The sequence below is a fragment of the Xenia sp. Carnegie-2017 genome, unplaced genomic scaffold (assembly GCF_021976095.1).
Source record: "Xenia sp. Carnegie-2017 unplaced genomic scaffold, XeniaSp_v1 HiC_scaffold_20, whole genome shotgun sequence".
Taxonomy (NCBI): Eukaryota; Metazoa; Cnidaria; class Anthozoa; order Malacalcyonacea; family Xeniidae; genus Xenia; species Xenia sp. Carnegie-2017.
The window spans coordinates 10,483,687-10,511,354 of record NW_025813483.1 but is presented as its reverse complement, the minus strand read 5'-3'; the positions used below and the strand labels follow the sequence as shown (position 1 = coordinate 10,511,354).

The 27,668-nt window shown below is 36.1% G+C and overlaps 3 protein-coding genes across 3 annotated transcripts; all 3 read right to left on the bottom strand.

Annotated features, from left to right (window-relative positions):
* Positions 1-380: 380 nt before the first annotated feature.
* LOC124441668 (extracellular calcium-sensing receptor-like) lies at positions 381-11,431 on the bottom strand. Its single transcript, XM_046992134.1, is given in 12 exon segments — positions 381-834; positions 2,633-2,813; positions 3,394-3,958; positions 3,961-4,159; positions 4,994-5,204; positions 5,715-5,909; positions 6,673-6,958; positions 7,260-7,299; positions 7,384-7,828; positions 8,347-8,497; positions 10,764-10,875; positions 11,367-11,431. Coding segments are annotated over 10 exon segments (2,586 nt in total). The 5' UTR covers positions 8,357-8,497; positions 10,764-10,875; positions 11,367-11,431.
* Positions 11,432-11,977: 546 nt separating this feature from the next.
* On the bottom strand, positions 11,978-19,338 carry LOC124441323 (arginyl-tRNA--protein transferase 1-like). Its single transcript, XM_046991771.1, has 14 exons — positions 19,186-19,338; positions 18,418-18,481; positions 18,003-18,065; positions 17,642-17,727; positions 17,458-17,553; positions 17,114-17,217; positions 16,681-16,776; positions 14,981-15,109; positions 14,812-14,844; positions 14,279-14,460; positions 14,010-14,109; positions 13,169-13,286; positions 12,394-12,470; positions 11,978-12,319 (listed from the first exon to the last, which is right to left on the bottom strand). The coding sequence occupies exons 1-14, from the start codon at positions 19,292-19,294 to the stop codon at positions 12,212-12,214; spliced, it is 1,365 nt and encodes a 454-aa protein (XP_046847727.1). The 5' UTR covers positions 19,295-19,338; the 3' UTR covers positions 11,978-12,211.
* A 1,324-nt stretch (positions 19,339-20,662) lies between these two features.
* LOC124442681 (peroxiredoxin-like 2A) lies at positions 20,663-23,025 on the bottom strand. The gene is made up of 5 exons (XM_046993172.1): positions 22,939-23,025; positions 22,420-22,671; positions 21,878-22,012; positions 21,674-21,719; positions 20,663-21,096 (listed from the first exon to the last, which is right to left on the bottom strand). The coding sequence occupies exons 2-5, from the start codon at positions 22,648-22,650 to the stop codon at positions 20,867-20,869; spliced, it is 642 nt and encodes a 213-aa protein (XP_046849128.1). The 5' UTR covers positions 22,651-22,671; positions 22,939-23,025; the 3' UTR covers positions 20,663-20,866.
* Between the last annotated feature and the right edge of the window lie 4,643 nt (positions 23,026-27,668).

The window sequence follows — 27,668 nt, the reverse complement described above, 5'->3', positions numbered from 1 at the left end:
ACAACATGATCTATAGAGACATTCAAACTGTCAAAATCCTTTACTTCATGTAAATGACCATGAAAACGGATATGATTGCCGAAATCATTCTAATTCCTGTCCACAGCAACTCTTTTCGTGGAGCTTGACAAACTATTTCCATCTTGTCGCCGCCAAATTTGTCGCCATCAAATTTGACTATTCATTTGAAGTTCTTTCTGTTGATTTTACAACACTGGACTTAGAATCCACAAATGTACCCAGTTGTATGGAGGCTACGTTGTGCTGGACATTTGAAGTTCTCTCTGTTGATTTTACAACACTGGACTTAGAATCCACAAGTGTACCCAGTTGTATGGAGGCTACGTTGTGCGGGACATTTGAAGTTCTCTCTGTTGATTTTACAACACTGGACTTAGAATCCACAAATGTACCCAGTTGTATGGAGGCTTGTGCGGGACATTTGAAGTTCTCTCTGTTGATTTTACAACACTGGACTTAGAATCCACAAATGTACCCAGTTGTATGGAGGCTACGTTGTGCGGGACATTTTTTTCCGGCTTAAATATGATGATGTAGACCTTTGGAATGAACATACATCCTAAGGCAACGGTTGCTGTGAGGCTTTTAACAGTGAAATACACATATGCTTTGTTTTTGTCTTGCGCACCGATCACACTTATAAAATATATTAAAATGTTCGTTGAAATAGTTACCATGGTGATGGTGATGTACCACGCCTCGTTGTAATTCTCTGGGACCTTGCGTACCAGGTAGGCCTGATATGTGCATATAAAGCTCAAGCCATATTCGTAGCTCCACAGGAGAATATGAAGTTTAGTGTTTTGGAAAGTTCTGAAATTATAAATTAGTGAAATGTTACAGGTCGTAAGAAAAATGGTCATGTGGTTGATACTGCCTAGCAGATAAAAGCTTTCCGCAAACTATGTGCACAAAAAACTTACCAAGAGGTTCAGATATTTCTCAAACAAGTAAAGTTCATACATTTAAATATACATATACTATCATTTAATTTTATTTATTATATTATATCATATTATATACATATATCATACATATACTACTATTTACTGCAACAAATGTGGTAAAAATATACAAAAGGTTTGAAAAATCTAAGTATTACAGTATTACTAGTATGTAAACGTGGATAGCGCTGAGTCTGCAGGGCAGTAATGGAAATTGAAATACTGACCTGTAGGTCGAAAGAGAGAAGTAAGAAGTGTCCGCAGGTCTGAATAAGGAGAGGAAAGCCACTTGAATGTTAGTACTATGAAAAGACAAGCTAGAGAGCTGGTGGACATGATGCAAAGACAAAAGGTCGACATCTTCTGCATTCAATAGACCAGCTGGAAAAGTAGAGGGCTACGAAGAAAGGCTACGTAGATACAATGCAAGCAGAATTCAAATTGTATTATTTTGGTGTTAAATGGACATGAAATTGAGTAGCAGTTATCTTGTCAAGAATGTTCAAGAAATGAAGAAAATAACAGACTAGTGATGCCTTTGAAGTTAGTAAGACGTCATTTGAAAAGGAGAACTTCTTTCTAATTGACGTTCTACCTGTGAGCGAGATGAAGTGATATAGAGTATCCATAGAAGTAAGGGAAGTGATTGGTTATCACTTCAATGGTGCAGACTGCAATGGTTATGACTTCAATGGTGACGAAAAAGTAATGGGAAGTCGAAGGTAGGTATTCATGATAGGAACATAGAACAACAGACGGTACAAGGTTTTGCAAAAGGATAGAAATGGCTGTGGCGATTACCTTTTCCACGTAAGGCAGGTAAGGAAAAGTTAAGACAAACTTCAGGTTGTCAAGATGTGCTTTCAGGTGACAAAACTAGTGCAGCGAACATGATCTCGTTGGATGCCGAGGGGGCTGAGGAGAGTAAACAGAGGCACATGAAGAAACAACGCAATGATATACCTACGGAAGCGTGGAAGTGACAGGTAGAACTGTCTTTTGAGTCTTTGACTTAGGAGTTAAAAAGGAACCTATAGAGTGATAAGATTCCTAAGGTATAGAGAAGTGCAGTGACACAAGTCTTTAAGTATATAAGAGAGACGTGCAAACTTGTAAGCAACTGCAGAAGAATAAAGTTGATTAATCATACAATTGAATAATGGGAAAGAAAAAAAGAAAGCTAGACTTAGGGCAGAGGTTGGCAATTATAAGCAGCACCGTGGCTACACCCGAAGAAAGAGCACTAGGATTTCAGTATTTGTTATGAGGTCGTTGATTGCGAAGTACAACTGTACAGAGAATACTAAAGCGAACTGCATTGAGTAAGAAAGAATAAGACAGGATGCGTTAGAAAGTAGAGGAAGGTAGATAAGTGGAAAAGACGGAATATAGGTATTTGAGACCAAAATCAAACACTGAGGTAGCAGCAACTAAAGATGAGGAAAGTAGATAATTTTACTCACTTAGCAACCGCCGTCCAGAGCAATATTAAATGAGGAAAAAAAAGGTGAAGAGGCGTGTGAAGGCAGTGATGGGGTTGAATTTTCATACGTGGCCTCACAATATTAAAAATTAGGAAAAGCCGTGGGTCTCCAGTCTCCTACACCCTTGTATGTATCTTACTAGTTCCCTTTTACGGTAATAAAATGGTGAACCTCCATGCGTACCTTCCGATAAAATTGCAAAGTAAGAACGCCGTTTTCTTTTTTTCTTTTTTAACGTAAAGTATTAGCTCATTTCCAAGTTCGGGATTGACAAAAAGCGCCGTTGTGGAGATGATAATTGAGATAAATACTATAATCACGATGATGAGTAGTTGACAGTTATTTCCAAGACACCGCGGAGGCTCTACAAGAGAACAAAACAAATACAATTCGATAGCACGACCAATACTATGAACTGCTGCATGAATATTTGGACATCAAATAACTCTTGATGAGGGCACAAGACTTCTAGAATGGGAGCATACAAGAATTCAACTTTCAAGATCAGTTCGATATAACTCCTGATGAAGTCATCAGACAAGAATATATAAGACCTAATCGAAATAAGAGTATATAAAGACTAAGTTTCAACATCAGATCACTAATGAGTAAGACTCTAGACTAGAGCATATAACATTCAATCAACGTTAGATCACTCCTGATGAAGACACTAGACTAGTGTATATAAAGACACAAGTTCCAACATCAGATCACTGCTAATGAAGACACTAGACTGGAGTATATAAGGACACTGGTTTCAACATCAGATCAATCATAAGGAAGACACTAGACTGGAGTATATAAGGACACAAGTTTTAACAAAAGATCACTCCTGATGAAGACACTGGAGTTTAAATGGACTCCAGTTTAATGAAAAAATTTTTGATACCAACGACAAATTTTTGTAACAACAACCACTAAATGTCTCAAATATTCAACCTCACCTATCATGGCGGTCTTCCTAAAGATTCGATGAATTCTATTTGTCTTCATTAATAACGTTCCAGCAACAAGACATCTTGTGGCGTGAGTAAGTACGAACATCGTGGTACACCAAGCTTTCTGTGGTTCCCGAAGTGACGTTAAGACTATCACAAATTCCATAAATATTCCTAGCAGCAACAGCAATGACAATGTCCTACTTGAAGCTTTCACAATGTGAGAGGAGCTGTGCTTCACGAATACACCACTAATGATCACTATCCCTATGATGCCCAAGATGTTCCACACAAGAAGAAGAACACCTGGGGTGAAAAAGACGCTCAAATATTCATGCTTGATTGGATCACAAGACGAGTGGTTATCATTGGGCCATCGATCCTCTGCACATTTCAAACAGCTTAATTGATCGGAACTGTTCGTATACATGTTCCCGGTGCATTTCTTGCACGTCCAGCAGCAGTCAGGATAATCTTCTTTCACTAATTTATACGAGCCTTTGTGGCAGTTGATACCACAAGTAGAATCGAAGGCATGGTAGTTAATAAAACTGCTGACATTACCAGACAATTGTCCCTTACACGTAGTCCGAGAACAGAACCAGTTGCCAATGACGTCATGGTCTGTTTGGCCTCGTTGTACAGCGATGGTGTGATTGAGCTTGAAAACGGAAAACGAAATTCGGGGGGGTTGCGGTTCTCATCAAATGATATGATCTGGTTGGTAAGATGGTTGGTCTCATTCAAATTTTTCAAATTTCTTAACAAGGAACTGAAAAACAAATTAACGATGAAGTTCGGCTTCAATTCCTAAAAATTTGAATTCCAATTAGTCATTGGTAAGACAGACAGATGCCTCTGCACAAGACTACACGAACATGCTACTACAGACAACAAATCAAAAATCTATAAACACATCAAAAGCTGTGAACTTTTGGTGAACAGGTGAGAATTTATCCATCTCACTGATTTCTTACAACTTAACATGGACGAACCAAATACCGAACAATTTGACCTAACTCTCTTTCTGCTGAACAACTGTCACATCATAGACAGGGCAAGGATTGGCAAAATCTTTTGTTCTAAGAAGCACTCGCCATCCGTAAGCTAAAACCGGAACTTAATCATGGCACTAAAGCTTCCAGTGAACTATCTGTTTTCTGTTAACTTGATCAAATTACATCGAATCTATATACTGCGCACGCATGTAGTATAATCATTCCTGATGATAACTAAATAAAGCAGAAATGCTTAATCAAAATGCTTACGATTTTTGGAGTTACCGTTGTTATGTATGTTATTAAATAAAGTAGATTCTAATGAATCATAAATCGAATAATTTGTTAATAAATTAGGTCAAACTTTGATAAATTACACCAAGTTAGCAATAAAACAAATTGTTGTGATAAAAACACAATTGTAAAAAGCGTAAAATTGAACTTCTTTCGTGTTTTACATTTCAAAGTTCTTCCAAATGCAAAAACAATTTTCGCGTTAAATTGGAAGAACTTTTCAATGAACACAGGTTCCAACAATTCGTAGAAATTCAAAAAAATCTAGAAAAAAATGGAGAGAATAATAAGAGTTAAGAGTGTATATAGCTTACCTTAGAGAGGTATTGCCAAGCCTATTGCGACATGATGTAACGCGTTCGCAACCCAGGCTATGATGAATACCCGCAGCAGCAGCAAAAACGGCGTTCAATATCAGTGGAATAACGTGAACTGATCTTTCCACGTTCTCTTTCAGACATGCAGACGTGATGTTCACGTGCATGTGCCGTGCACAGTATTCGAGAAAGTGATCCGAAAGAAAGCCTGTAAAAATAGAATGTTTGTGGAAAAGTGTCTCTACGAATATTTTACAGTAAATTACAAAGAAATCCGTGCACTTGAGGTGCCGTACGCTTTCCATCAGCTTCTCGTGTTTATAACATGCATACGAATTTTGAAAACTGTGCGTTAAACGGCCGGTTTACTATAAAACACGGCAGCAAGAGAGGGGTTCGTGAAGTAGCACGTGTTCGTGTCAGATTTTACTGTGCGTTAAACGGCCGGTTTACTATAAACATGGCAGCAAGAGAAGGGGTTCGTGAAGTAGCACGTGTTCGTGTCAGACTAGTTACTCATGCCATGCAAATTCTGAAGGATCACCATCATTCGTTTATTTAGAAATACATTTTTCTCGCGGTCAATGAACACAAAAATATTTGCACATCGAGAGTAAAAAGTTGGGCTGGCTACGTGATAATAACACTTCCACCAGACAGTCGGAACCAGTCGAACCACAGACCAAATGCGTTAATTCAATCGCAGTCATCAACTTACTTTGCTTTGGTACAATTGCTAGGATGTTTTCCACTTTATGTAAAATGGATGTTAGTTCCGAACTGTACCACAACTCGGACGAAATCCAGACGTAGTCATTCGCGTTAAACGAACCGCTTCGCTTATGGAAAAATGCAAAATCCTCTTTTGTACCAAAAAATACGATAATTCTTGACTTGGTAACGTTTGTAATATCTGAAAAAAAGATAAATAAAAACTGAGCAAAGTCTTGGTGAAATAGAAAGTATTCTTTACTAATGGTATGCATTAGCATTAACCAATACCGAACCATGTTATCTTAGTTTATATTTTAGGTAATGAAAATATTGTTGTCGTTGTCTGTTGTTCATTCATCGCAACCTACAGTGACACATGTTATCTTAGTTTATATTTTAAGTAATGTAATGACTGTTTTGGTTCTCTGTTGCTCATTCATCACTACCTAAACTGACACATGTTATCTTAGTTTATATTTTAGGTAATGTAATGACCGTTTTAGTTCTCTGTTGCTCATTCATCACTACCTACACTGACACATGTTATCTTAGTTTATATTCTAGGTAATGTAAAGACTGTTCTCGTTCTTTCTTATTCATTCATCACTATCTACACTGAAACATGCTATCCTAGTTTATATTTCAGATGGTGAAAAGACTGTTCTTCTCTGTTGTTCATTCATCACTACCTACACTATCACACGTTATCTTAGTCTAAATTCTAGGTAGTGAAAAGGCTATTCTTGTTCTCTATTTTTCATTCATCTCTACCTTAGTCGTCACACGTTATCTTAGTTTGTACTTTAGGTAGTGTAAAGACTGTTCTCATTTTCTGTTGTTCATTCATCAGTACCTAAACTTTCGCACGTTATCTTTGTATATATTTTAGGCAGTGTAAGAACTGTTCTGCATCGTAAATTTAGGGCAAACAGTTACCATTCAGTACGTGTTGTCTATCATACCTTTAACAACTCGCATAATCTCAGCTTTATCAGAGTTTGGCTTAAATTTATCATCATGAACTATACAAATCTTTGGCATTGTCAACCTGATTGCCCTCCTAAAGCCTTCAGCGGCATAATGACCAAACTCATTGTCTACATAAAGAACCATTACTATGTTCCATCGCAATTTTTGTATGAGATCAACCATAACTTCAACGACGACGGAATCCGGAGGCACAGTGCGTAGAAAATAGTCCATATTACTCAAAGAAGGACTCGTAGCAGTAAAGCTGATCACTGGAACCTTAAAAATAAAGGTGATAGAGAGCGAAATGGTTATAAAATATTGTTATTTCCTTATCATATTTGAAATACAACTAAGACAATCTCTACACAACCTAAAATATAAACTAAGATTACATGTGTCAGTGTAGGTAGTGATGAATGAACAACCGAGAACGAAAACAGTCTTTATACTACCTAAAATATAAACTATGATAACGTGTGTCGGTGTAGGTAGTGACGAATGAACAACAGAGAACGAGAACAGTCTTTACGCTACCTAAAATATAAACTAAGATAACAGAAAATGTGAGCAGCTTTACTTTTCGTGAGATAACGTCAGTCAGCTCGGGATTATTTATGCTACACTAAGAATGAAAATATGATTTTACGAACAATCATTTCTCTTACCTTAAATAAACCGATCAAATTCACGATCGCCTTCACAATATGACTATTTGCGGCAATAATAATCGCCGCCACTGGTTTGTCAATCTGCGTCTCATTACTACAACACTGCAGGTCACGTGACCCGCATTCATCGGTTCTTTTCGAAAAGCGTCTTTGACGAAATCAAAATTCAAAGTTTCATTTACAGCATAATCCTGATCACAGCAGGTCTCTTTAAATATGGTGGCAAGTACTATCCCCGGAAGAATATCGTTTCTTTTGTTGATCTCGGATATGGCAAATTTCATCGCAAGTTTGTGCACCGCTCTCGTAGGGTTGAGTTCTCCGCACGGAGTTTTACCACCACCACCATCGGAGACTTTCGATGCTGGAAAGCAACGCTCGGAGAAGATCCGCCCAGCACGATATCTGGTGAGTCTCCGTTGGCAAATAGCAAGAAGAATAGGGTATAAGGTACGAGCGACAATGGAGACATGGTTATCTGAGAAAGGAATTATTGCAAAAAAATTTTTAGTTCAGCTTGTAGTAAGTCTTGCCAACTAACTTTGCAGCTGCTGGAGAACGTTTTACGAAGATGATTTATAAGTATGTACCAACAAATATCCTTTTCTATTGTTTGAAGTAGAAGCTTTCAAACCAACAACAAATATCGTCGTCTATTGTTTGAAGGAAATGATTTGAAAGCCCTAACTATGTCATTCAATATACACTACATTTCCCCTTCAACGTAAGGAGAGAATGTTTTAGTTGATGTTAAAAGTTAATGTGGAATTTGCAAGATCTTTTTCCGCGTATACTTCAGCGAAGCAATCAATAGGAGTTTATCACACGACCACACTTGAGAAGTTCAATTGTGTAGTTTCAAAGGGCATGTGTATACTGAATGTATCCAATGAAGTGCAAAAGCAATTAAGAAGTGGTGTAACGTACTTGTAGAAACTGTATTTGTGCAAGTGTAACATATTCTGCAATGAAGAAAACAACATCAGTCATACCTACCTAACTGCATGAACATAAGCCAGTTACAGCAAACAATCCTTGGATACTACCCGAGTCGATACAATGACGATGACAGGGATAAACGAAGACTATTGTAATCTTAACAAATTTGAACGACAAACTCCAACGACCTTCTCTCTTGAATACCAAACTAAAAAACAGAAGGCAAACAAAATTTGAAACGCTGTTTTATCGTCATTTGGCAATTTCGTAATACTCAAAGACGAAGGGAGCTTCTGAAAGCAACTGTACGCCAACTGTATCGGAATATACGGATGCGTGTATATTATAAATGGAAAGTTTTCGTCGCACGAAACAGGTGTGTTGTCCCAGCTGTTTATTGATTGCAACTGATAGAAAGCTATGTTAAGTGATCATGAATAAGAATTTTCAAAAAGGAAAACTATTTTCTGTCGTCTGCAGCAAGACAGCGTTAGGATATTGCCAATAGACGTAAGCGAATGACAGAAATCGGAAAAAAATAGCTGAATTTGCTGGCAATTACATGCAGACAGAATGGCTAATGCAATTATAACCTCTACGTTGAAACTAATAATCGTTAAAACTAATAATCGTTAAAACTAATTAAAAGAGCAACAATCATTAGAAATGTGCGATTGAGAACAATCGAACTTTATGAAAGAGTCAATTTCCGCAAGAAGATACGAGCAACTAATAAAAAACGCTTGGTGAAAACGAGACATTAAAAGGCAGTGCGCTCGAAGGCTAGATTACAATTTACAATAGCAAATCCAGGATTGGAAGGAAAAATAAATTTGGACAGCTCACTATTAAATTCAAACCACTTTCATAGCTAAAAATGCCATTGGTAACAAAATTCCAAAGAATAAAATCTATGATACCAATTTTCAGGAGCTTAGGATGAAAATTAGCGAGTGTTCAATGCTCGTGCACTATGTGACAGCTCACGAATACAAAAATAGCAATAAAGCTGCTTGCTCTTAGTTATTTTAAATGATGTTTTTTTCATCATACAGAAATCATATCAAAATGAAAAGCCTGTTCATCATATTGAAAATTTGGTACATCTATAAAACATGGCATTTAATATATTGTTCCTGCAAGATGCTAAATTGTTTGGTTTCCTTCCTAGAAGGGACACCAAGACTCCAAGAGTTGCTTGCGTCCGGACACTCAGACACCCATGGCGTTCTAAGCCCTAAGGTAATTTATACTGCCTAATGCTGAATTCGCTACTCCTTACTATTCAAATGATTAAAAACCTTATCATTTTAAACTTCATGTTGTACTTACAATAATGAAGGAGTTGACATTTTAACCGATAAAAACCTCAAGTCCAAAGATCCCACAATCCATTGTGGTCATCTCCCTAGAACACCGTCATTGCTTCTCATTATCTCTTGCATAAAAAGCGACAATTTGAATATCATTTGTTTGATTAAACGAGCTAATGTCGATGGATCGGCAAAAAACCTTACTTCAAAGAAAATAACACTATTTTCAAAACAAACTTAATTTAAATTGATTCAGTGTTGTTTGCATTTGAAGCAAGATGTTGGCAGACTGAGAACAGCCAACACGAAATAGTTTCTTTTCCAAAATGAAAGCATAATATTCTAAAATCTTTACTTAATTCACTAGCTACATACTAAACAGTTTTAACAATAGAAAAGGCAATCTCCAGTGCATGACTTTTTTGCAGGGGGGGAGCACATTGTATATTGATTTCTCACTCAGCCAGTTTAAAAAACAGAGGTAACTGCACCTCTGCATATATTCAAAATGGATTCTAGAGATTTCAACAAAAATCTACCCAGGGATGCAGCTGCCCTTTTGCACTGTCTGAGACTCTGAATGCCCAAACAGCAACGCATATAACGCTTAGACAAAAATCAATATGGAGATGACATTCTGTCTGTTATAGTATTCTAGTTAAGTCATAGTGCCACTGTCGCTATCGAAAATCTTATGTCAGAGTTTGTCTTCGTTATCAAAAATCGAACACGGACGGGAGGTATATGTTTCATTATTGACAATACATCATATGTTCATGTGTCAATAATATTTTCATATTAGATGATAATCTTTAATTTCTAGTGACTATTTTTCTATTTTTAGTGATATTTTTATCCTAAATAAATGCTCAATGTAATCTGTGTGCGTACAGATGCTTTCGCAGTCTTTCCATGCCCCCATCCTCTTGTGTCGCATGTATTATAATATATATTACATTTCTTTAAGCCAAAAAAAGCGAATGGTCATTCGACTACACGAGAAAAAAATCGTACGGATTTCACATTCATAGTTTGTCATGCTTAAAACATTATCAAGGATTATTGCAGAAGGAATTACAGATGTTCTTTTGCAGTGTAATTGTCGTAAACATAAAAAAACAGATCGTGAAAGCATATTTTAAAGAGTAAAGCCGTTCATACCTTAAACGGTGTTCTTTGAAGACATCGACCACCTTGCATGGTAACCGTCACATAAGAATGATCATAGAAGATAGGGGAAAAAGACTCCAGACAAATTCTACTCTCGTTAAATCTAAATGTAAAGAATAGTATCAGAATAGATAGATTGCGCTTTTTTAAAGGCATATGGTGGTTTATACTTAACTTTAACTCTTAGCTAAAAACATTATCGGTAAGAACATAAAAATGTACATCAAAAAATTATTCGACATACAAGTAGCGTTTCAAATGCTAATGTGTGGTAATCTCTACAACAGATTCATGAATTTTCAAAAAAATGCGACAACGCGAGCATTTTATCTTTCATGATGGAGAAAATTATCAATCTAAAGGCCACTTACTTGAAAAACTCCAGAAAAAATAAGAGAAAGCAGAAAACTACATATACACATACAGACTATGAACTTTCACGATTTGCATTTTATCCTCAATTTGATAGAACATCAATCAAAATCATACTCCTAATTTACCTCACCTACCACTCTACGAATCAACTACGCTACGAACAGCGTATATGCCACTTACATGCAATCCAGTTCAGTCAAGACACAATAACAAACAAACCTCTAAAGTTTCACCTTTTCGTAACACCAACCACGACAAATTGTGTCCAATCTCCACGTGTTTACAACCACAAATCTATATAAAAGCTCGAACGAGACGTGCCGTTGAAAAAAGCTTTCAGAGTTGATCCATACAGGGATAGCAGTTATCTCAAAAAATACGGAAGCAAACTAAGAGATAGGCATGACAAAACGTAAAGAAAACGGCCAACAGCGCAAAGATAAACTTTTTATTCAAACATGACGAGAAATATTAGCTATCTTTGAGTTTAAATTGCTTAGCACTTAAAATAGAATAAAAGACGAGACTCGCTCGCTAAGTAGCTTAGCCTGCCTGCCAGTTTGATCGTGCTATATGAATAATTCGGTGTTCACTTACGGTAAATATAAAATATTTTTATGAAAAGGAATAATGCTAATGATCTGGGGGCAGTTGCATGAAGGTTGGATAGCGTAATCCGTTGGATAGTAAATTTTTAAACTTGTAGAAAAAGTGTTTTTATTTTCGTTGGGACAAAGAAATTTCGTAATCTTAGAAGTAATAGTTTATTTCAGTGATTGCTCATTTCACACCTTTTCTTTTTCTTTTTAAGAAGTCTTTTAACCGTTTAAAAAATTTGCTATCCAATGGATAACGCTATCCGTGCTTCGTGCAACCGGCCCCCGAAATTTACATAGGACAAACTTCTGGCTATGGCTGGCTACGCCACTGATTGTCAGTAAGTACAAAGTTCACTAGTTTTACATCGTCCTAGCTGATGACGATATGCGCACGATCAATGCTTTACTGAATTTTTGCTACCAAAAAAAATAAATAAATATTTCGTAAGCACATGAGCATTCAATTCATTTCCTAATTAAAGCCATTCTTTGAGCAACGACTGACCCAACAAGTTGAGCATACTGCTGGACCTCGTCTCCATCGTCTTTAGATTGAAACCGCGCCTTAAGCGTCTGAGGAAAAAAAGGAAAATTGATAAACGGTCATTGAAAAGCATACAGATTTTCTAAAAAGAAAATTCGATCACCTGATAATCAAGAAGTTTTTTAAAACCTCTATATTTAAATAAAACTTGGACGGTGTCTTTACTGACAACAGGGTCTTCTGCAAGTTGAGAGAATACATGTTTATAATCCTAGAGAAAGAGGTTTATTCTGCCTAATGTGCTCTTGACAAGCAAGTGAAATAATTCTTACATGAAATGAAAACAATGGCCTGTACGAATGCCTATATTTCAATCCTGGTATTTGTCATAATGTCGATAAAGCGGTTATATTTCCGAAAATTTTCGAATCTTTCTCGAGTTCCGGAGATTTTCAAGTAATGCTTGGGCAGGACTTTACAACAAAACTTTTCGCAACTAAGGAAACTCGGCCGAGCTACATAAATTTGCATATCAGCAGATGATTCATATTCTTATGATGCCCCTGATGTCATTGATTGGGTAAATACCCCCCTGAAGGTAACCACCCCCACGGAGGTAGCCGCGCTTTATATAGAACTTATAGAATCATAAAAACATTAACACCTTTATCCAAATAAAACGATTATGTACATTTGTGTCAATTATCACAACCTTAAACAGCTCTACTGAAACGCATTGAAAAAAAGCGTGGATTGAGAGTTAAACATTGGAGTTACCAATGCTGAAAATAACAACTCGAAACTTAGTGCCGCTCCCCTCCCCTCCCCTCCCCCCCCAAAAAAAAGAAATAGCCGCTTGAAAACTGGTCGCCACCATCGTTCCTAGTTCACGTCGTTTCATTAAAAAATCCAAAGAACTGCTAAAAATATCACCAAACCTTTATCAGTCTCGTCTAGACGACTGTATTTCGCAGCATCCAATTTCGGAAGACATTTCTCCAAAGGGATCCAAGAGAACGTTTCAGGACATGCCAAATATGACGGGAAGTATTGACCCTAAAGACAAACGATCAATCGGAATCATTCTGGTCTAGCAGTGATAAAACTGTTGAAAGTAGAGTTGAGATGGGTCTATATAGCTAGTAGATTGCTATACGAGGCTCTTCTCTGAGTCATTCCACCATTTCCTTCATATGATTAAAAATGAACAGTTTCCCAGAGAAGGGAATTTGTTAATCTTGCGGAACATGCGCAGTTAAGTCACTGAAAACCTAAAGTACATACGTTAGCTCCATGGAAGCTACGCGGTGTACTTTGATCACATACGGCATACCGGAAACGGAAGTGGTTTCGCTTGGTGAAGCTCTACCTAACCTTGCTAGGTTTGTTTGATTTCCTTGATTGATTGTCACTGATTTCTGGTTGTCAAACATTTTAAGTAGACGACAAGTTTTTTTAATTGAGCAATTATGTTTCGGCTTACTTTCGGCTTACAGTGCGAAGTGAATAGGAAGTTTGGATGGATGCAAGATAATATATAACGACCCTTGTGCTACTACGAAATTCTTGTTGCCAGTGGAAACCTATGTAAATATTTAGGTGTTCGCCCGCTGTAGAGAAGTAAATAATAACCTAAAATTTACATAGCATGACCAACGACCAAATTTCCAAGCTGACTACGCTACAGCATGTAAGTTTACAAAACGTCGCGACCGAAACAGGTTGAGTTTTTTTTCGCTTTTGACTTCATGTTTGCTTGAATCCGAAATGTTCACAAACCTTGTAGTTCATTTTGGCACAAGAATGAACATAAAATCCCAAGTAGTAGAATCTCAATGCCGAACTTGACTGATTCAACTCCCTCGCAAAGGAAATTTCTCTGAAAAGAAAACAACAAAACGCTATTCATCCCTTTTTCAACGAAAAACGGCATTCTACTCTTTCCTACGTAATATTGTTCGAAATGCTTGGACCAAACACTACCAAAACGAAACTGACATTCTAAATAGTATATTAGTGATATGAGATAACCCGAGGAGGAAACGAACCTCAAAGCAGAGTATTTTCCAAGTGAAAGATATGAATAGTCAGTGTCGTAATAAAAATACACAGAAGAAATGCAATGAGGTAATATATCCAAAACACCAACGGCGATCAACTTGCCGTCCAAAAAGAACTGCTCGTGAAAAGAACCCCAACCGGTCGATGGTGTAGACGAGTGTTTTTCAAACTAGAAATGGAACAAACAACAAAGAACGAAATCAGTTTTTACACTACCTGAAATCTAAACTAATATGACATGTGTCAGTGTAGGTAGTGATGAATGAACAACAAAGAACGAGAACAGTGTTTGTACTACCTAAAATATAAACTAATATGACATGTGTCAGTGTAGGTAGTGATGAATGAACAACAAAGAACGAGAACAGTGTTTGTACTACCTAAAATGTAAACTAAGATAACATGTGTCAGTGTAGGTAGTGATGAATGAGCAACAACGAACGAAAACAGTGTTTATACTATGTTTACATCGAGTAAAACATACAGATTAAGCGTGTCAATGAAGAATAGTCGAACTCACCACCAGAGGTGAATCCAAGAGAAAACGTCTGAACTGAAAAACAAAAAAAGACATGTAATCAAGATAGTAAAAACATGAAAATTATCTCTTACTGTTCATTACATAGTGTGGAGGAAATCAGTTCAAAATCATATGGAAAATAATAAAATATGCATTTTCATAGTTCTACCTGTTTAAAGTTACATTCACATGGTTTGTCTTTATGAATGTTCATCTGATACTTGATAAAGATGTCATGTGACTCACGTAGAGTGGATCGAAATACTCGGTCGGTCATGTCTACCCGAACAAGTTTTACCTAAGACAGCAAATGACCATTTGTAGTTAATGATTTGCATATTCTTTCAAGTTATTGTGTTGGTGTACCTTGTGCAAAGGTAAGACATTGTGTATGTGCACGGCGTCAACTTGAAGTCATCACTTTTTATACAGCAGCAAGTCATTGTATTTTTGTGTACCATAGCAAAAAGCAATTGAAACAAACGCGTACGTAGTAGGACGTTTTGAAATTGGATGAAGAAAAACTATCCGACGACTTAAGAATGTTCAGAAACTGAAATACAGTACAATTCATGCCTGTGTCTGTGATACATTTGATTTTCTTTTGCATATTATCAACACTTTTCAACCGCTGGTAATCATCGCAAAGAGCGTATGTAATAATCCTCATTTACAAAGGGTAAAAACGTAAATACGAAACGTGAATTGATGGTGAAACGATAAGATTTAGAGGGAAGATAATAATTGTTGATCTGGTGACACGAAAAAAAGGAAAGACAAATCACGAAAATAAGCTTCCATGAAAATGTAAAATTGGGTAAACAATCTCGTTTCCAAGCTCTTCGGTTAACTGATCACCTGTTTTACTACAGTCTATTATGCTTTCATTAGATTACTTTTCGGAATATATAGAACCTCGATTATTTCCAACTGTGATCTTGAACTGATTTCCTCGCGAGGAAAATAAGGTCAACATTACCCTTCTCTCTGTCAATTTGTCATCTTTGTCGTTGTGCACTCTTCTTTGATATTTACAGAATAATTCGAACGAAGATCGATAAGTTTTCTTAAACTCTGGCAATTGGAGATCGCATCTTACCAAAACGCACTATGCAAAGAAATTATTGAAAGAGTCTGCGATCCTGCAAGTGCAGCGGTGATCGAATAATCGCGAGCGAATACTTCGTAATTTTACCACGTAAAAATTAGGGCTGTCCGCATTATACTCATTAAAAGCGAGCAAGATAATTATCATAAGACTTTCGCCAAAAACATGCACATCACTGGTCTTTGAAAATGGAGTTAGAAAAATGTGAACTGCGTCAAAAATTCCCTCCGCAAGATGGCTGGCCGAGCATCAAAAAGGTTTCAACGAAAAAATATCTTAAGCATGAGTTTCATTTTAAAAAAACTCTATGTATCAAATCGATTATGTTATCAAAAGATAACTGAAATAGTATCTTATATGTAGCAAGCTTCTCTCCCTCTTTAAGTATTTAAGTAGCTTTAAATACAACACCTACGTTTATTTATAATGCATACACCCATCCTCGAACCAATACGTCGTCGAAAAACTAAGATTATGGTTAGGGTGGCTTAGAAAGCGGAAATATTAACGTGTTTTTCATGTTAAATCCTCAAGACATGTTTGACCACGAAAGACTATTATAGGGAAATGTTTTAACCAGGAGATTTTCGTACCTAGTAAACTACTAACGAGAAAACTTTTCGACTAAAACATTTCAACTTGAATGTTTTGAGTATGTACTATTTCGACAAGAGGTAGCTTTGCCCTGATGATGTTATTGCCACAAAGTTAATGCAAGAAAATACAAGCAAATCCAAAGGAGGGATTACAATCTGACTTGCCTCCAATCGATGCTTGGACTCTTTTTGCGGTAAATGTTCAGCTATTAAATCCTCCAGTGATTTGCCTTCGTCCTGTTTCTTTGCTGCTTCAGGCATCTAAAATGCATTGACTATCTCAACAAACATGTGTAAATCCCTGTTATAAAAACGTCCTATTTACTCATATAACACGTCCAACTACTCATAAAACACGTCCAACTACTCATATAACACGTCCAACTACTCATATAACACGTCCAACTACTCATACATCACGTCCAACTACTCATATAACACGTCCAACTACTCATATAACATGTCCAAACAAGTCATAAAACATGCCTTTGGCTGACTGCAACCAAATGTCAAATAGCTATGTCTTTCTTAAATTCAACTCTCGCTATAAATGCAGCCATTTTTGGGTGCTTTTAAATAACAAGGGCAAGATACTTACATCCAGTCCTTTCGCAGCCAACTTCCGTCGTTTTCTTTGAAGTCGTATTTCCTTAGCTTTACGGCATCGTGGTTTATTGGGATCAGCTCCGACGGAGTGTCCCTCTAAAAACACACCAATATGGAGGTAAGCTCAGTCTACCAAAACTACAGAAAGTTCAATATTTCATAAGCCGTTTCATTGATAAAAAAGATACGAAGCCAGATTTATGCATTCATATTTTATGGTAGATAACGGAGACGTGTCCATGTCTCTGTTATCTGTTAGTGATAATTATCTTAACGCGTTTTATTGTTTCTATTTTATAATGATACTTTGCGTGTCACTTAAAGATTTTAATCCACCTTCATTTGCGAAAGTTGCATCATTTTTCTTTTCGCAGGAAGCCTCCTGTTTGACTCTTGGCTCTTTATCATTGTGACTTGACTGAGTTTCAGCTTCTAAAGAAAACGAAAAGGAATACTTTATTACAATATCAGTGGTCTATTCTAAAAAAATTCCACCGTGCTGCATATTCTTCATAAAAACCTGATGATTTCCCCAAGAGGAATTTCCTCACGTTTTTCAAAACCTTTTTTTGCGATTTTGATGGTTTGAACTCCATGACACCGCACCTGTGAAATGCGTGTTAATGCAAAACGACAAATAATCATCGTGAGTTGTGATTGAAAGACACTTTTAAAGTCAGTAAAAATCAGAGAACTTCAGGTTTTTATTAGTGAAGGATATTGCTTTATCAATTAAATCTATTTGCAAGAAGAGCGCATCTCTCCACTTGCCTTCCACGAAAATTTGAAAGAAAATCAAATTGATGTAAATTTCTTTGGAAGGAGGGGGCCATGGATACAATTCGGTTTGGGAAAGACCAGTTGATAGTATTCAAACCAACCTTATCGGATACAATGGACAGCAAGTTCTCTTCATGTCTGGTTTGTACAGATACTCGCCACTTCTATCAAATGGAGAAACATTTCAATTATAACACAGAACTTAGATATATAAGTTTCTAACAAGTCATTCTAGCTAAATGGCTAAGTTTCTAGCAAGTCATTCTAGCTAAATGGATAAGTTTCTAAAAAGTCATTCTAGCTAAATGGCTAAGTTTCTAACAAGTCATTCTAGCTAAATGGCTAAGTTTCTAACAAGTCATTCTAGCTAAATGGCTAAGTTTCTAACAAGTCATTCTAGCTAAATGGCTAAGTTTCTAACAAGTCATTCTAGCTAAATGGCTAAGTTTCTAACAAGTCATTCTAGCTAAATAGCTAAGTCTCATAGCTATATGGCATAGCTGTGAGTATTGTCACCTGCGCCATCCTCTATCAATGAGATCTTGATAGTCTTGACAGGTGATCTGATGACCCCACATCCCTGAAAATTAGCATTGCCATAGTAAATCTAATCAAGACAGACTCACATGGGCAGGGGGGGTGAAATTTTTTTCCCGCACTCATGTTCACTATTGTACTGATCAATGATGTGATACGTCCTACCAAAGTATTACAATATGTCATTTGATTAACAACCAGCCACCCTGATTACCCAGGCTATTGAAGTAGCCCAAGTTTAAAATTTGAATTTTCCTGTATTGCTGCAGGATTACCTAAATCATGCGCGACTAACATGAAGTCCTTGCCCTAATCAAAATATTTCATGGTTCGTGAGCGTCACTAATGAAAGGTATAATGAAACACGATTTACTTAAACATTATATTTATTGCCACATGTGAGATTAACATTGCCACGAATTTAGTTGAGTTATATGGCAACTATTATAATACGCAAATAAAACCAAACATTGTTCTCGAGTAGCCCGAGAGAACGCCTGATAGACGTCTTGTTTGATAAAAAGTATGTCAATTGCAGGGGGCAAGTGCCAAATTCCATATCTTGTTTGGCGAACTTGACAAATAAGTACATTGGAGCCGATTCGACTGTCCGCTTACTCAATGAAAATTGCAAAAACCTCATAAACAACGGCATGTATTGTGTTTTGATGACAGAAACACGTCAAAGTGAAACAAAATCTGGATTAACAATTTGTTTTTAAACAAGCTCATCAACTCAAAGCATACCTTGAGATATACTGGTGTTGCTGCCATTGCAATAGCCACATCTATGGCCTTTTTTATCTCCATTATCTGGCTCATAAAAATACTCAACAATGCTAACATTCTTTGACATTTTTTTGGACACAAATGAACATATAATCCACAGCAATGCGATCATTGCCTTGTTTTGTTTCCATCTGTCAAAAGGAGTCGAATGTTCGCAGTCGACGGGACCGCGACGTAAAATATGCAAATTTCTTCTGTCGTTCCTAGTTCGTAGGTTTTGTGTTAGCGTCATTAAGCTTTAGATTTAAGGTCTTAGTTAAAAAGTTATATTATTGAGGACAAACAAAACAACTGCACAAGCACATGAATAAGAAGAAATCCCGACTTCAACTCATCTGTTATGCAACTATTTTTGCCATCATCGTTAGTTTTCAAAGTTTATTTCAAGTTTGCTCAATCAATTTTATAAATTGACAATACTTTTAATAAAGTAGACGTGATTGAAAATCATGAGTGAAAAACGGCCCAGCTGGATTTATCTAATTTACGGTGTTTTGCAGTACTTGAACGAGCGCTCTTGATCGACGTTTACAGGTTTACTGCATTGAATCAAGCAAGCCACAACCATATATTTGAGAAAGACATTCACAACTTACCATTGAATAACAGAGTCACAGAGAATATGCAACTTCAACTAACATAATGCAGTTATTGAAAGACAGCAAAAAGATGTATACAATGTCACTGTGATGGAAAAACCTACACAAATTGAACAGCAAAATCCCCTATTCAACAGCATACGGCTATGACAAGAGCTGTTGCAGCGCTCAGCAGCAAAATCATTGAGAATAAATTTGACTAGAGTAAACTAATATTGCACCTTGTTCTCACGGGCGTAGCGTTTGATAGCTGGATTTTACAAATTAAAAAAAAATAAACGACCGAAAAAGAACAGATCGTCGAGAAGAGCAGATAAGGTTAAAGTCATTTTACTCACGCTTCAATAAAACAATATTTGGCTCACTTGGAATGATTGTCATTCATGCAATGTTTGAAAATTCTTATGAACAGATTCAGTTGAGCTAGGAAAAGCACCAAAGACCATCCCAAACCGGTGCTTTTTGATACACATATTCGAAGATTGAAAATGAAGTTTGGGCTTTTTAGCAAGTTAATCATCTTTATGAAGCTCAAAGAGGGGAGTTTAGTTTTCAAAAGTGATAGCTTTTGAGTTGATTATAGAAGAAAATGATCAACAATTCTCCTTGTACAAAGCTACATATGTCTTTTTGAGAGCCAATTTTTTTTGCCGTAAAATAACCAATCGACATTTTCCACACTTGACTTGGCGGTTTTTGGCTTGCAAAAAACTGCCATGAAAGCAGGTGTTCCAATCAGCTAGAAAGCCTCAAGTTAAAAAATCTGCGTTAAAAATTCTTCAATGACAGCAAGTGCAACGATTAAACTATTGCTGGCTGTAAAATATAGCTCATCCTTCTCGTACAGTTTTCTTGTATTGAAATGAATACTAAATACAAAATTGCAATTTTCTTTTTGTTTCGCATTAAATCAATCAGCTAAAGTCAAAACGACATCATCAAGTACATGAGACATTCTCGGTGAAAAATTGATCATGAACCTTCATTACTGACAAACCAAAACAAAATTACCATCCATGCTATCAATCCAAATTGATGATTTATAATTCAGAATCGCCAAGAGTTTGAATCTTCTCAACTGCCTTGACCACATCCTTTAAATCTGCGTGGTCACCCCAGGCCTTTTCGCGGTATTCGAGTAGTATACCCTGGTTGGCTGAACCAAGAACAAAGAGACCACCCATCAAACGACCTTCGCCTTCCATGTTCCCTTTGTAGCCACCATTATATGCACGAAGCGCGTTAGTCCAAGTTTGAACACGCAAAAGACCTTAAAGATGAATTCGCAGCAAACTGATACAATACGGTACATAAAATTAAATATAACAGCCAAGTGCCCATTGGGAGTGTTAGAATTGCTTCATGCCATCAAAAGGGTGACGAGAGAGCAACTTTATTATGATTAAAGTTGCTCTTAAAAACATCACGCTGACAGCGATGAGAGGCGGATTAATTAATTAACTTACAACTTACAAATTTTGAACTAAAGTTCTAAAACACGTAATAACAAATATAAGTAAGCATTCAAATAACTAAGAATGCTACAATAATTGATAAAAGAAAGAGGAGAGAAGATTTCAACCAAACAAATTAGACAGTATCAAAATTTAGGTATTTTCCAGAATTCTATTTCATAATTCAGCCCCACTACAAAATAGCTGAACTTCTGAAGTCGTTTGGAAACATTTTTTTATGGGCTTTCAAAATGAAAAGCCCAGTTGAAGAGCCTCTAAAAGTATATTATGCCAGATAGTTGGAAAGTCTTGCACAACCTAACAAGAGCTGAGGATAGCTGACAGTCTGACACTTTCAAAATTCAAGCAAAACATTTTCCTTTGTTTACATACCAACAATGATATTTTCCCATCTTTCAAATGGCCCATAAAACTTTCTCTAAAAAATAAATGCAACTATCCCCATTAATAAGAGGGAGAAACATCACATAACACTGAGGGGGGGAGGGTAACATCCTCTTAGGAGAGGGAGCACAACCTATAGGAGGCTACAAAACAATAATCAACATGAATTAGTTAGTTTCCGCATGGACCAACCTTTTCATCTAAATATATTTTCCCTTGAAAAAACTCTTTGAATTCTTCAACACCAATAGTTTGATGAACCACGGCAATCAAAGGAGTACCTTTCTTATCCAGTTTGGGCTTAAGAGAGGATAGCTTTCCGGCCTCCTATGAAAAACATCAAAAGCTTAAGGTAAATGTGTGACCTTTTTTTCTAACTCTCACTCTATGAAACTAAAATAAAAGATATAAAAAAAGTTAAAACTATGGACAAAATAACAGGATGAAACAAGATAATTACATATGTTTTTATAACTACAATTTTATCACAACAATATTATAAGAACAAATCATAACAACCATAAGGCGAATTGTCCCAAATGAGTTTTCAGGTGGAGGAAATAGTAGTACCATCAGAAATAATACAACATATAACATACACTGTGAATGCTAGAAATTCCTTTTCATAAATATAGACTAAAATAGTTTGGAGGGATGATAAATGCACCACAAGATGATAAATTCTCTGCCATTGGGGTAAGTCCAATAAGCCACAGATCATCTTTCAAATTCACCTCTCTACACAATGAACATCCTGGTCGGCGTACAACCATTATGACAGCACCTCTTTTTTGCCATAAATCGGAAGACTTCACCATTCCCCCTGATCCATCCAATGCTTTCAACTGTATTCCAGACAAATATGACAAACTGGCTTTCTCAATCTGTTGATTAAAGAAGCCGGAATTGACAAACGCTACCCCAGCAACAGCAATGGCAGCACCGGCAGTGATAAGCCAGGTCATCTTTTTCCTCTAATTAAAACACTGAAATGAACAAAATTATTCGTTGTACAGAAAACCAGCCATTCTTTATGTGTTTGCTGAAAACAATAATACATAGAAAATAATATATAGAATAATATAAAGAAAACAATAGCTTTATCTCGTCTGTAACTGTAATAATCACGACAAACGATGCAAAATTGCAAGTAATTGTGAATAACAAATTATTTGAATAAACAGATAGCTTTTCAATAATTGAAAACATGTCAAAGAAATTTCAAGTACTTTGTGACAAACTATCCTACTTACTCAACAAAGAATCTCTTTCGGGTTCGCTAACTGCTGTTCGTGTTTGTTGAGATTTTTTCACGAATTCATCAACATTTCCGAGCTCAAATTACTGTTAGGATTAGGATTTATTAGGATTGATTAGGATTTATTTTATATATGGAAATGAGCAGGTATGAGTCAGCGGTTAACAATCAGAAGAGAAGATCGATGGAGTAGAACGTTGTTATAAAGCATGAGAAAGAAATGCAGAAATTGTTTAAAGAAAGTATTACATAAATTTTTCCAACCAGTGAATACAAAAAAATTAACAACACGGTCCAGTGCGATCAGGAATGCTACAGTTGTTTATGCAAACTTAAATGTTGCTCTAAACAGCGTATTTGTCACGGTGGATGGCGATTGTAGTTCATGATAGAAGTTTTAAAACCAAAATAAAGATAACTATAAAATAAATGAATCGTTGCATTTCGGCAGACTTCTCGTCGGTGGCCACGTCAGCTTTGACGAAAACTAAAAATTCACTTCAATTTATAAAATTATAATGAAGACGAGGAAGAATGACATCACACCAAACATCATCTCCTTTCTTTTAAGAACTACTCAGTTCTCATTTACTACGACAAGACATCACGCCGTTAAGAGAAATATCATAAAATTTACTTGTATTAATATTAAATATTATTACTAAAGTATTAATATTTAATAAGTATCATTCTTTACGTGAACTCTATAAGCAACTAGTCACATCTTGCAAAGAGGTAATTCTAGCTCAAAGTGAAACTATTTTTAAAATGTAACAATAACGCATTACTTTAGTATACCGCTTGCGTTATCTTATGATTGAATTAAATCATATAACGTTCAGGTTGTGGGGTGAATACCAGAAGCTATAAACCAAATGTATAAATGATAAAGAACAGTAGTGAACACAAAATTTGAGTGATGTACTTCGATTGTTCAATGTTTTATGATAGCTGCATTTTTTAGAAAACTGCTTACTTCGTGGTCTGTATATATTATATTGTTATAAGTAATTACATATTTTTTACCTCTGCAGAGCTGCAGTTAAAAAGTAGCATGTATTATGTCTATAACAATATTGATGGGGTGTACACGTCACGTAACAACTGCAGCTGTGCTAAATTACAATGTGGTAAAAAGTAAAAACTCTAGTTAAATATGACTGGAGTTTCCACAACAAAATCTTAAAGTAATTTCTTAACAAACCTATGTCTAGACACGGCAATAAAGTTTCTTAAAAGTTTTTCTATATTTAGGTAGACGCCAAATGTATATCGGTACATTAATGGTGAAGTTCAAAGACATTATAACCAACGCCAATTGATCGAATCTGCTTGATGTGGTATCCGCTTTTTCCAGATGAGTGATAAAAGCATAGCAAAAGAAAGGGGAAAATAGCACGGTAAAAAGAGCACAAACTGCTGCTACCGCTGACAAAAATTTTTTTTCATTTTTCAGGCGAATCTGCATTGCTCGTTTGTTGATATGACTTGACTCGCTGCTTTTCTCAAGGGCCTTGCGTTGTTTCACTATTGATATATATGTTGCATAATATAGCATGTTGGAAAAAGTTCAAATTTGATACTCTCCTTTAGGAGCCGCAATAACTGAGAAGTGAAAGCGAATAGCCACATTCCGGCAAGGCAGTACCTACAGACTTTGTTTGAGACGTGAACTTTGTGCCATAGCGGATAAACGACGGATAAAAATCGTTCAATTGCCAAGCTGAAAAATGTCAACAACGACGCAGATACAAAGAGCGATAGGACGCCATTTGAAATGCGACTCAACAACTCTTTGTCTGCTGGGTTGAAAACTCGTTCAAGCACAAGAGTTGTATAAAGAAACAACAGCAACGATCCAAGAAAATCTACGAGACCGATGTTGACGATTAAGTGACAACGTTTTAGAATCTTGTAAGGATCTTTGACGTGAGCATAAAGTAACAGGAAGTTATTAAGGATACCAACAATGTTTATAGGAAATTGAAAGAATGCAGTAGAAAAATTCAGTGCAAAAGGTTTAACATGATGAGAGTTATTCATCATTTAGTAAGCAAGGATCCCCTAACATCAGCAATCTTTGATAGAGAATTAACACTTTGTGAGTTCGGAGTACTTGTTAATAATATGTCATTAATATTTAAATGCGTCTAAACAGCCTCAACTCGCTGGTCTGAATAAATTGCGGAATGAACAACCGTAATTTTGTGATAACACTAAAATCCAGTGTTTTAGATGTGAGATGTCATGTTGTGTGTTGCATGTAGAAAAGAAACGAACAAATGCAAGCATGTTTAAATGATCTAAGTCGAAATTGGATTTTTACCTCTGTGTCAGGTTAAACAAGAAAAAAACGAATTAATTTACACATGTGTGAACAACTATTATAAGTTATTTCTTGTTTTTTGAACGTATCTACACGCAACTATTCAAAATGTCACACAGTTATCGAAATTATTTTGAAGGCTGGTTGCGTCCGCTCAAAAAAACTTTTGCCAAATTCGGGATCAGATTGGCCTGCCATTAGGGCAGTGGCAATGAGCTGGCTAAACTGTTATTTTAAAACACCTGTTTGTAACAGCTCTATGGTTGATTTTTCAATCTCAACAAATTTACAAAGCACCTAGTTTTTTCTCGTACTGAATAATACATGACCGCCAGACGTTTGCTTACGTTGGCAATAACGAATTAATGATAAAAATAGATACTCGTTGTGTACAATAGGATAGCCTGCGCCAGTAGCGGAATCCAGCGTTCCTCAAAAAATTATTATAACTGCTCAATTCTAAATTCAAAGTACTTTCAGAAAAACAGTATTGGTTTTGAGTTTCTAAAGAATATAATTTTACCAATGAACCTGTCTCTTAGGTGCTTAGAAATGTAAATATATTCAAATTCCGCTGCAGTAATTAATTTTGAGGTACCCTAGATCCGCTACTGAGCCTGGCTAATATTAAACAATTGTTGGAAGAAGTTGAGTATAATATCAAAGATTATTCAGACCGAGGTCAATGTTATCTGCTGAAACGAAGCTGAGGTAAAAATAAATGGACAAAAAATTTGAGCAATTTACTATTGTTGATTTTTCAGTCGCAACAAATTTACAAAGCAGCTAGTCTTTTCATTTATTGCGTAATACATGACGTTTGCTTACGTTTTGCAGTAAGGAGTTAATCATAAACTTTGAAAACCAAAATAAAGATAACTATAAAATAAATGAATCGTTGCATTTCGGCAGACTTCTCGTCGGCGGCCACGTCAGCTTTGGCAAAAACTAAAAATTTACTTCAATTTATAAAATTATAATGAGGACGAGGAAGAATGACATCACACCAAACATCATCTCCTTTTCTTTTAAGAACTACTCAGTTCTCATTTACCACGACAAGACATCACGCCGTTCAGAGAAATATCATAAAATTTACTTGCAAACAAACACCACTGCAATGATTTTTCTCGTTTGTTCGCAGAGCTGTCAATAAAGTTTTAATATTTAATAAGTGTTACTCTTTACGTGTACTCTATAAACAACTAGTCACATGTTGCACTGACGTAATTGAAACTCGTTCAAATTATTTTAAAATGTGTAACTATAGCGCGTTACTTTTGTATAGACCACTTGCATTAACTTACGTGCCATTTTATTAAATTAAACCATAACGTTCAAGTGGTGGGATGCCTGCAAGAAGATATAAACCACATATATGTTAATATGTTCGATGAAGAACATTACTGAACAAAAAAATTGAGGGATGTACTTTCTTTGTTTAATTAAATGTTTTATGATAGCTACATTTTTTAGAAAACTGCTTACTTCGTGGTTTACATATATATAATATTGTTACAAGTAATTATATAATTTTTTACCTCTGCAGAGCTGCAGTTAAAAAGTAGCATGTGTTAGGTCTATAACAATATTGATGGGGTGTACACGTCACGTAACAACTGCAGCTGTGCTAAATTAAAATGTGGTAAAAAGTAAAAACTCTAGTTAAATATAACTGGAGTTTCCACAACAAAATCCTAAAGTAATTTGTCAACAAACCTATGTCTAGACACGGCAATAAAGTTTCTTAAAAGTTTTTCTATATTTAGGTAGACGCCAAATGTATATCGGTACATTAATGGCGAAGTTCAAAGACGTTACAACTGTTGACCATTGATCGAAACTGCTTGATGTTATCTGTACTTTCTTCAGATAAATGAGAAAAGCATAGCAAAATAGGGGGGAAATAAGCACAGTAAAAGTAACACAAACTATCGCTACCGTTAACAAAAAACCTTTTTCATTTTTCAGGCGAATCTGCATTGCTCGTTTGTTGATATGACTTGACTCGCTGCTTTTCTCAAGGGCCTTGCGTTGTTTCACAATTGATATATATGTTGCATAATATAGCATGATGGTGGTGCAGTACCCCACGAAATAAAGCCCCAGTTGAAGAAATTGAAATTCGATACTATCCTTTAAGAGGCGCAGTAACTCAGAAGTGAAAACGAACAGCCACATTCCAGTAAGCCAGTACCTACAGACTTTGTTTGAGACGTGAACATTGTGCCATAGCGGATAGACGACGGATAAAAATCGTTCAATTGCCAAGCTAAAAAATGTCAACATCGACGCAGTTATAAAAAGCGATATGACTCCATATGAAATGCGACTTAACAACTCAGTGTCTCCTGGGTTGAAAACACGTTCAAGCACTAGAGTTGTATTAAGAAGCAAGA